This window comes from Epargyreus clarus, unplaced genomic scaffold, assembly GCF_041222505.1.
Source record: "Epargyreus clarus isolate Ecla_fem2 unplaced genomic scaffold, WU_Ecla_fem_2.2 ptg000018l, whole genome shotgun sequence".
NCBI lineage: Eukaryota > Metazoa > Arthropoda > Insecta > Lepidoptera > Hesperiidae > Epargyreus > Epargyreus clarus.
The window spans coordinates 10069120-10080176 of record NW_027332226.1 but is presented as its reverse complement, the minus strand read 5'-3'; the positions used below and the strand labels follow the sequence as shown (position 1 = coordinate 10080176).

The 11057-nt window shown below is 34.5% G+C and overlaps 4 protein-coding genes across 4 annotated transcripts; 2 read left to right on the top strand and 2 right to left on the bottom strand.

The window, feature by feature from the left end:
• Positions 1-397: 397 nt before the first annotated feature.
• baf (barrier to autointegration factor) lies at positions 398-1390 on the top strand. The gene is made up of 2 exons (XM_073083235.1): positions 398-669; positions 976-1390. The coding sequence occupies exons 1-2, from the start codon at positions 544-546 to the stop codon at positions 1120-1122; spliced, it is 273 nt and encodes a 90-aa protein (XP_072939336.1). The 5' UTR covers positions 398-543; the 3' UTR covers positions 1123-1390.
• A 283-nt stretch (positions 1391-1673) lies between these two features.
• Syx5 (syntaxin 5) lies at positions 1674-4230 on the bottom strand. Its single transcript, XM_073083233.1, has 3 exons — positions 3616-4230; positions 2796-3004; positions 1674-2711 (listed from the first exon to the last, which is right to left on the bottom strand). Exons 1-3 carry the CDS (start codon positions 4016-4018, stop codon positions 2253-2255), a joined length of 1071 nt encoding a protein of 356 aa, XP_072939334.1. The 5' UTR covers positions 4019-4230; the 3' UTR covers positions 1674-2252.
• Positions 4231-7297: 3067 nt separating this feature from the next.
• LOC140749549 (uncharacterized) lies at positions 7298-8430 on the top strand. Its single transcript, XM_073082633.1, has one exon. It carries the CDS (start codon positions 7418-7420, stop codon positions 8390-8392), a length of 975 nt encoding a protein of 324 aa, XP_072938734.1. The 5' UTR covers positions 7298-7417; the 3' UTR covers positions 8393-8430.
• A 45-nt stretch (positions 8431-8475) lies between these two features.
• On the bottom strand, positions 8476-10224 carry spict (magnesium transporter spict). The gene is made up of 3 exons (XM_073082631.1): positions 9698-10224; positions 9389-9531; positions 8476-9292 (listed from the first exon to the last, which is right to left on the bottom strand). Exons 1-3 carry the CDS (start codon positions 9921-9923, stop codon positions 8600-8602), a joined length of 1062 nt encoding a protein of 353 aa, XP_072938732.1. The 5' UTR covers positions 9924-10224; the 3' UTR covers positions 8476-8599.
• Between the last annotated feature and the right edge of the window lie 833 nt (positions 10225-11057).

Sequence of the window (11057 nt, the reverse complement as noted above, 5' to 3'; positions counted from 1 at the left end):
CTTGCCGGACGGTTCGAGCTCCAACTATTGGGACTACAGAAACAAACATTATGTTCCCTGCCACACGCAGTCAATGGTGTGTCGGAATATACACATGCAGTATCGTATGATCAGAGTAAATAATCTTTTGCTAATCATAGGGATATCGTGCCCACATTCAACCTTACACGCGGATACATAACCCTCTAGGAAATGCTTCCTTTAACATTAAAAAGGGATGAGTCTTTGGACTTACAAACTATATAATACGAAACCTATTATTTATTACTAAGTATTTCTCCTATATAGTCCTCTCTAAAGCGTACTCGCAGGGAGCTTTGTGTTCGCAAGAAGTCAATCGTATAAATAAATACTATAATTTATTTTCCCTACTGGCAAGTGGCAACCCTAATTCTAAATTCAGTGACATCATGATGAAATGATATGTTGACATCAAACAGTAAACTATAATTTAAGCTTTAATAAGCAATATTCGTTATCAATCAGACGATAAGGCGTTAAGTGAACAGTTTAAATTTAAATTCTTATCTTTTCTCTGTTAAAATGTCGAGTACATCACAAAAGCACAGGAACTTTGTGGCGGAGCCCATGGGAGAGAAGCCCGTTACAGATTTGGCGGGCGTCGGCGAAGTTTTGGGAAAACGACTTGAAACTGCGGGGTTTGACAAGGTTAATGAAGCTTACTCATATTTTTCGTAATATTACAACAAAGTTAACGTTATCGTTACTTTATTTATGTTAAAATAAAAGTAATAAGTAAGTTGCTGTTTCATAAGAATTTAAGAATAAATATGATGATGATACCAGATATAAATGATACACGCATACGAAAAGGAAGTAACTATTTTTAAATTCACTTCGAGTGCCTAGTGCAAAACGTTCTAAACGTTCAATGTAAACCACTCCCAAAGATAAGTGTTAATGGTTATTATTATAAAGACATAATGTATAAATAAATACTTGTATTGCTTTCAGGCATATGTTGTCCTTGGGCAGTTTTTGGTACTGAAGAAAGATCGGGAGTTATTTCAAGAATGGATGAAAGAGACCTGCAGTGCTAACTCGAAACAGTCTGCCGATTGTTATCAGTGCTTAAAAGACTGGTGTGATGAATTTTTGTAAACACACATTGGTCTATTTTTAATTATGACATTCTTATAATTAAGTATTCTAAGAATAAATTCATGTAAATACAACAATTGTAGGGTGTATAAAGTTACAACTATAAGACACAAGTAATCATTTTGCCGATTTTTAAATTCTTAAGTATCTTACTTTTTTAATGTTTTTGTACTGGTATGTTTGACAATGACAATGGTATTGTTTAACCCAATATCAAACAAAATACAATTTATGTCAGTGAATAATAAAACTTGAATACAAAATCTAATCAATTTTATCATTTCCATTTATAAAATTATAAGTCTTAATAAATATGTTACTAAAATAGACGGAACAGATTCCATATCATATTCTCGTTTTTCTTTCATTGAGAAATTTCTCTTTATTTGCATATGAATATATGTACTGCATATGAGACATTTAAATTATTTATAAATGCAGAGCTTACAGTAAGAACATAATGTTATTTAGATAAGGGAATCATCCTACATTCTCCCATCAACCTTTATTCCATAAGTTATAAGGAATCAGTAGAATAAATAACAACAAAATTGTTTATTTATAATAATTGCTAACTTTTATTTACTTTTATACAATATTTTACAGTTACTTGAAATATAAATACAGTTTTATAAGTCAATTATAACAATATAGACAGTTGAAGCTTTATTACCCCTTTCCTAGTATGTTCTAATGGTAAATACATTATTATTTACAAAAAGTGATACTTCAATTTATGATTCAAGTGATTCTGGCATTCATTTCTCTAGCACAAAAGCTACATCATGATGTTTTGTACCCATTCTTTCTGGTAACTTAACTAATTATTATTGCATCAAGAATTATATTGCTAATAAAATAGTTTTATCAACAGAAACATTAATGAATTATTGTTATACTACCCCAGCTTATATCAACAATGTAATAAAATAATGGAATATTTATAGATCTCTGAATAATGAAAATTTACATACAAAATAGTATTAAATCTTTTTGCATAATTTACAAGACAACACCATTCCACATGTTTTGCTGAATAGTTTTCAGCATTATTCTTACACAACCATCACAGCACATTACATACATCCAAATATAATAAAATATGGAACTGTTTTCAAGACTAAAACTAATCAAGCCAAAAATACTACAAAGAATATGAAGAAAAATATCAAAACCCCAAACACTTTAAACATAAGTGCTCTATTGCCAGTGACTCTCTGAAAGTACTTAAGAATCTCCCTATGACCGGCTTCCACATTCATTTCTGCTTCCTGAATATTTGCATCTATCCTACCAATCGCTTCATCTTGTTCTTTCACCATATGTGCTAGCTGTTGGAATATACCCCCCAGTTCTACTATTGTGCTTTCAATATTATGCATAGTCTCAGCTCTCTGCTGAGCATACATATCAGAGTCATCTCGCAACGTCAACTGCTGTAACTGCATACTGGAACTTTCTCCCAAATCTATACTAACTTCATCAGGTTGCAACAGAGAAGGTATTTCTTTTATAACTGGGGCCACACTAGAAAATTGCTCTCTCCTGTTATTTTGATGTTTTAGGTTTTCTGAACGGACTTCAAGAACCTGGAATAAGTACAAAACATAACATATACAAAGGAGTAATATTATGATCTAATAATATACATTTACGAAAATAAATTAAAATACCTGTTTAAACTGATTACTCATGGAAGCAAGCCTAGATTGTAAGGCTAACACCACTCCAGAGGAATGGCTATGCATGGTCTTTCTGCCTTTTGGCATCTCACCTAGCCTGGCTATCTGCTGATTCAGAGAATTTAGATCTCCTTTTATAATGTATGTTAATTCATGAATTTCAGCTGGTCGGTCATCAAACAAGGATTTCTTTTTTGCCACTGTAAATAATAATAATATACTTTAATTCATAGATCAGGGATAGGAATATTATTGAAATAAATTTTGTATATATATATTTTTAATAATATTGAAGTAGCAAATGACCATGCAGTCCACCTGATGGTAAGTGGTCTCTGTTGGCCATGGAAACCTATGAAGGTGGTAGAACCCTTTGTGGTTCGACTCCAGCGGCACCACCACCACATCGATTTCTGCCTTATAATAGGAGTATCAGCCGCTGCTGTGTTCCATTTTGAAGGGTGTGGTAAGGGACACATACTTTTTCAAGGCGTTCCAGCTCCAAGATGTCCATGGGCGGCAATAGCTACTTACCATCAGGTGGACTGCATGCTCGTCTGCTACTCGTATATTATAAAAAAAAACTTCCGCAACCAAGTCCGAGTAGCAGAGGTTCACCTAAAGCTAGTTATAGATACTTTGTCACTCCTACTGATTAAGATGCCTCATATCTGGGTCAGTTGGTATTCACAGCCTTCCTCCAAGACACAAAACTACTACACACTAGAAATTAGTGCAGTAGTGCCACCTCTGCAGTCATATCTTACATATCCTAGTCTTTCAAGATCTAAATTTAATACAATTTACATACATAAAGCAAGTTTTTCCAATTTAGCGTATGTGCTTGTGATGTTTTTGCTAATGACTTTAGCCATGCTCATAAACTGTGAGTATGTTGCCAACACTGCAGCCTTTCGTTCATCTCGAACCGCCGGCCTCGCTAACATTCGACCTTGCAGAACACGTACTGCTGACGAGAACTCCTGGGTCCTATCTCTTGCAGCCATCACTGGTTCAAATACAAACTCTTCCAAAAAGTCAAATGTTATATCAGGGGTCCCAGTTTCAAAACTTTCGACCTGTCTCCTCCGTTCCGGAAGACTTTCTATGTGAGTCCCTGATCCCTTTTTGTCTAATTTGCTATAAGAATTTAAGTTCTCTTCAAGTAGAGACGTCCGATCTGAAACACCAACGTTGCGACGACGAGGGAGCATTGCATTCTAAACAAACTAACTTAGTGTAATATGTTTCTCGTATACTGCACCATTTGGTACACAAATGATAGGATCAATTATTTTTATCGCTATTCACATATGTAACTCGCTTCTTAACAAACAATATTTGATACAATTCAAACTGTATGCTAAATACTAGCTGCTGCTGATGTGCAGTGACAAATCCAAAGAGACCAAGTACTAAATGACATTGTTTTGCTGACGTGACGTGAACATTTCTTTTTAAGTTTTCTCGGTGCAGATTCATATTTTTTGTCCTATTCTAGTTGAAAATACTTAGACATTATGGTATTTAACAGACTATTAAAATCCGACCAAAACCTTTTGTTCATCGATATAGGTTACTATACTCTTGGGTAGCGATGCGCGATTGTTACTAAAAACAATCGAATTATTCGATTGTTATTGTGTTCGATTGTATTCGAATAACTATCGAAATTCTTCGATTGTATTCGAATAACTATCGAACAATCGAAATTGTTCGATTGTTGGTCGATTGTTCGATTGTTCGTCGATTGTTCGATTGTTCGATTGTTCGTCGATTGTTCGATTGTTCGATAGTTCGATTGTTGGTCGATTGTTCGATTGTTCGTCGATTGTTCGATTGTTGCTCGATTGTTTAGTACACGCAAAACTAGTAACAGCGCAGTCAAGCGCTACGCGATTGTTACGTAAAAATACAACTATCGAAGCTATTTGGTTGTTGGTCAATTTTATTAAGTATACACAAAGCTACTAGCAGCAAGGAGCCCTTAATTTCTGTGTTTAAGAAATCTGAGTCAGTCTTATATATTTGGTGGGGGAAGCACACGTGCGTCGTGCACCCTTCCGCTGCTTCGTTGCATTCCGTTATTTAATGGTGCGTCCACACCTTGCTTCTCGCACTGCTCACTGCGCCTCGTGGCCACACACTCTCACACCCTACTCGCGTTGTAACATTATTTTTCTTGAAATATATAGTATTTCACCGATTAATTTTAATGTAACTATGAGTACATAATTTTTTGTGATAATTTTTATCTATAATATACGCTAAAAAGACATATTTTATATTTTCTGATAATCTTTTTCTATAATATGCGCCATGAAGTTGTATATTATATTTTTCAGATGACCTCTTTTTGAAAACGTTGTCATGAAACGAACTTAGGGGATGACTACGACATCTGGATTATCGATGATACTCCATAGTATTTGATACAAAATGATTTATGGTATTATTATTTCTCAACAATATATACGATTGACTAAAATGTAATACAATACTTTACATTTTCCAACCAGTGGCAAGTGACGATAGCTTTGCAACACGACGCACCTGCACATTTTCCTGAGCACACGTATGTGGCCGCGCGATATAATTTGTATTCGGTCGTCGATTGTTATTCCAAGGTCGATTTTTATTCGTACGTCGATTGTTATTTCAAGGTCGATTTTTATTCGAACGTCGATTGTTATTCGTACGTCGATTGTTATTCGTACGTCGATTTTTATTCGAACGTCGATTGTTATTCGTACGTCGATTGTTATTCGTACGTCGATTGTTATTCGTACGTCGATTGTTATTCGAACGTCGATTGTTATTCGAACGTCGATTGTTATTCGATTGTTTTTTTGTTACTACGAATAAATCGACAATCGATTAGCGATGCGCGATTGTTACTAAAAACAATCGAATTATTCGATTGTTATTGTGTTCGATTGTATTCGAATAACTATCGAAATTCTTCGATTGTATTCGAATAACTATCGAACAATCGAAATTGTTCGATTGTTGGTCGATTGTTCGATTGTTCGTCGATTGTTCGATTGTTCGATTGTTCGTCGATTGTTCGATAGTTCGATTGTTCGTCGATTGTTCGATTGTTCGATAGTTCGATTGTTGGTCGATTGTTCGATTGTTCGTCGATTGTTCGATTGTTGGTCGATTGTTTAGTACACGCAAAACTAGTAACAGCGCAGTCAAGCGATACGCGATTGTTACGTAAAAATGGATTTATCGAAGCTATTTGGTTGTTGGTCAACTATTTAGTATACACAAAGCTACTAGCAGCGAGGAGCCCCTAATTTCTGTGTTTAAGAAATCTGAGTCAGTCTTATATATTTGGTGGGGGAAGCGCACGCGCGTCGTGCACCCTTCCGCTGCTTCGTTGCATTCTGTTATTTAATGGTGCGTCCACACCTTGCTTCTCGCACTGCTCACTGCGCCTCGTGGCCACACACTCTCACACCCTACTCGCGTTGTTAACATTATTTTTCTTCAAATATATAGTATTTCACCGAGTAATTTTAATGTAACTATGAGTACATAATTTTTTGTGATAACTTTTATCTATAATATGCGCCATGGAGACGTATATTATATTTTTCAGATGACCTTTTTGAAAACGTTGTCATGAAACGAACTTAGGGGATGACTACGACATCTGGATTATCGATGATACTCCATAGTATTTGATACAAAATGATTTATGGTATAATTATTTCTCAACAATATATAGTACAATTGACTAAAATGTAATAATGTAATAATACAATACTTTACATTTTCCAACCAATGGCAAGTGACGATAACTTTGCAACACGACGCACCTGCACATTGTCCTGAGCACACGCATGTGGCCGCGCGGTATAATTTGTATTCGGTCGTCGATTGTTATTCCAAGGTCGATTTTTATTCGTACGTCGATTGTTATTTCAAGGTCGATTTTTATTCGAACGTCGATTGTTATTCGTACGTCGATTGTTATTCGTACGTCGATTGTTATTCGTACGTCGATTGTTATTCGTACGTCGATTTTTATTCGTACGTCGATTGTTATTCGTACGTCGATTGTTATTCGTACGTCGATTGTTATTCGAACGTCGATTGTTATTCGAACGTCGATTGTTATTCGATTGTTTTTTGTTACTACGAATAAATCGACAATCGATTGTGGATTCCGTCGATTGTCGATTTATTCGATTGTTTTTTTTAGAACAATCGCCCATCGCTACTCTTGGGTGGAATATGCGAAAGCGAATAAATAAATTTAGTTCATATATATTAGTGAAAACTAAAGTGATTTGCCGTCACAAAAGGGAATAAATTCTTATATATTATATTTCATCTAAAATAAAATATTAAGATACATGAGTATGTACACCAATTTTTATTTCATTTTTAAGCCAAAGTTGTACCGATTTATTAATCTTAGAAAAATACCACAAACAATCAGGCTTTTGTTAACTGTGAATGTCACTTGCTTGTCATTATGACTTACTTAAGAAAATTACAAAACTAGACAGCTGACAGATATATTATATATTTTATAAAATATACATTGCTTAAAGCAAAGTTTTGCGTACTTGAAATAGTAGTGAGAATGAAGACTGAAAATGATATCATATTTAGCTCAAACGCTAAATTTATTGGCTTCGTTATTCCAGAAGTTTTTAAGTTTTACTTCGTTTGTAGGCCAGTTAATAGTTATATTTATTAGCTCCCTAACGACCGTTGTGTTCAACGCAATTTTAAATATTTTTATGTTTTTTCGGATCGTTTACGAAGACAATGTATCTATATTTACTGAGGATGTACCTAGCGTGGCGACAGAAATATTCGACAATATCTTCCATCTCTGGCATCATTTACTGGATGGAGTTATGACAGTGTACTTGGAAATAAATTACAAGTACAATATCTTAATTGGTGCTATTAAATGGTCAGTTGATTCAGTGTTAACTGTATGTGGTGAAGTGCTATTACTATGGAAAAAAACATTAATATTTTTTGGACAATCTCTGTGGCTAGCGTTGACGTTTGTGCCTGTGCACTTACCATATATTTTAAAGACATTTTTCAGATACATAAGTGATTGTATTATCGACAGTGTGATAGATACTTATATGTCTCTGTTGAATTTTACAAATTTTCTGTCAGATGTGCCTTTAGAATCATTCATTGGAATTTTGTTGGCAATAATTATAGTAAGGTTATGCATTTATTTTAGAGAATCTGTGCAATCTCAAGTGATAAATGTTTATTGGATATTGATCAGAAAAGTTTTATATTTGTACTATGTTTTATACAACTATTTCACTGACTCCGAAGAGAGAATGATAGCCCGTATAGCCAGTGGCCAACAAGTAGCAAGAAGAAATGTAGATTTAAGTTCAGCAGATGTGGATGATGCTGGGAATGTTGCAGACGCTCTTTGTGTTATATGTCAGGAGAGGCAGAAATGTGTGTTAACATTACCATGCCGCCATGTCTGCTTGTGTACTGAATGCTGTGTGCGACTGTACGGCTATCAGCGTACTTGTCCTATCTGCAGGACATTTATTTATCACTCTGTTACAGTTTATTTATAGCATGTAATTTTCTCAGATTAAAGGGCATTTTTTTTAAACTAATGGTCTTATTCAAAGGGTTTTTTGATTTATCATACTCACAGTAAACCAATAAAAAGCATTATTTTAATACAATTTGAGATATATTAGGTACAATTATCCTTATTTACTATATTTTATTACAAAGCTTCCTTGTAGTCCTACCAAATTACATTATTTCCTTTATAGTCATAATTGTCTTTGTCTCTTTGAAGTAACTAGCTTGTTGAAGTTATCGAGTTCTGTTCTTCCTTCAATATCATTATATACTCTTTGCCTTACATTCAAGTTTAAATCTTTAAATGAGATCTGAATATCTTTAAAAGCATTTATCATAAATACTGCAATCATCAATATCAAAAACCCACAAATACAACCAGAGATATCATAACCACTCATATGTTCCCACTCTTTGAAAAGGGTACCTGATGCTGTAATTACTAATACTGTAAACATTACATAATACACTGGAGTTACAATACTTGTATTGAATATGTCTAAAGATTTATTTAAGTAATTAATTTGTATCATTATACAAAGTACTGACATTCCCAGTAGAACCCAAAATATTATACTAGAAAAATTATTCACACCCTCAGTTAAGCTCTCCTTAATACCTAATGCTACTCCTTTACAAAATACAACAGTGAGACTTCCAATAGCAGAACATATTAACAAGTACACAGCAATGTTAGAGTTACCAAATTTTGGAACAAAGAGTAACTTCACCATGGAAGTCATGCACAAGATTGTTGCAACATACGTCAAAAACATGTAATCACATAGTTTTGTGGTTAACTCAGAAAAATCACTTATTTCTTCTGATTTTGGTGAATGCAGAACAAAAACGACAGAACCAATAATGCAAAGTAAGCATCCAATCTGCAAAAAGACAACATTTACATTACATATTGCTTATTCTGTAATATTTATAGTTTTGTTTCAGTTATTTATTAAATGTCTTATCATAATACTCACTTTGCCAATAAAATTTAATTTTTCATTAAGATATCTCGATGCTAAGACTGCTGCAACAAGGACACTGAGAGCACCAAGAGGAGTTACAAGGGCCGCTGGAGCAAAAGCATAAGCCAAGAGGTTGGCAGCTTCACCCACTCCCACTGTTGGAATTATAAAAAAATTATAATATATAGCAAAAACAGTAAAAAAACTCAAATAACAATCATAATACAATGATGGTAGAAAAAATAAATAAAACAAATAATTTTATTTTATTTATTTTTCTATAATGATCATAATTAAATTATTATAGTAAAAAAATATTACTTGATAGAAAACCCAGCCACCACATCCACTGCCTTAAGTATCCAAAACCGCCAGCTGAAGCTCTAATGTTTCCTGCAGAACTTATCTTTTTTAGAGCCACCTTTTTTATTACAAAACTTGAACCGATGAAAACACTAGACGAAATAGCCAAACTCAGCCCAATTGTAAATGAAAACTGGTCATATTCTTGTGCATTCATAGTTAAAGGCAGATCTCTCAATTTCATTTTTGGAATAAAGATCTTTTTTACATAGTTATGGACATACTATTAGAAAAGGTTATTGTTTCTACTTTATAATCATAATTTCATGCTCGTGACAAATTCTCATTCTGAGTCATTTTATATTTAAAACATTGATTGTGCATTTACTGATAATGGAATCTATTTTCTAGTATGAAAACTCTCTGAATATACAATTTTAAGTAAATTTCTCAGTAACGTACTACTACTACTAATCATTTATTCTAAGAAATTTAGTAAATACATTTTTGATTTTGGTTATAGACAGACATAAACTATTTTTTTTATACAAATTACACAATATTGATTACAATCTGTCAATAGTGTCATTACATTACAGTTTGAAGTAATTGTCACAGACTAGTAAATAGTCCGGCAAGCTTTTCTTTGAGTGTAAAAGAAAAGATATAAGATATTAAAAAGTGTATAAGTGATCTATAACAGCTTCCATTGCGAACCTTAGGGAAAGTAATATGGAGATCACATACGATAATCACATAAGTTTAGTTGATAGCTATTCCCGCAGTTTTGGTACGACTCTTTGAGTACGAGATATAGGTTCCTATATATGTTACTAAACTCTTTGGGATTCGTACCCTTAAGGCCCGGCCAAACAGAACGCGTATTTTAGCACCGCGCTCGAACAAAATCCTAAGGCCGCGCTCTAGCGCCGAGTTGCGTTCATGTGCTGTATTGGATTACTACTGGAGCGGTTACACAGGTCGCGTACGCGTACACTTGTCGCGGCGCTCGGCGTTCTTGTCGTCGGGCGTTGTATTTTTTTACAGATTTGCGTACAAGCGTCATTGTATGGGAAAATTACGCGCGGGCGTACGAGTACGCACGTACGCGCTCTGTGGGACCGCTTACTAGTAACTTAGTAAAGTACAACTCAGCGGCGTCAAGATTTACTACTAGCGCCAACGCCCTAGCGCGGCGCTAGAATACGCGCTCTGTGTGGCCAGGCCTTTAGAGTGTGCCTAAATGTAGACAAAGCGATGTGGAGCGATTTACCCTGTGATCAGCAAATAACCCAGTGCTTTTAGATATACTACTAATAAAGACGTAGTATATCGATGCCTGTGCTCAATAAGTACACAGGCCGTGGGTCACACTCTC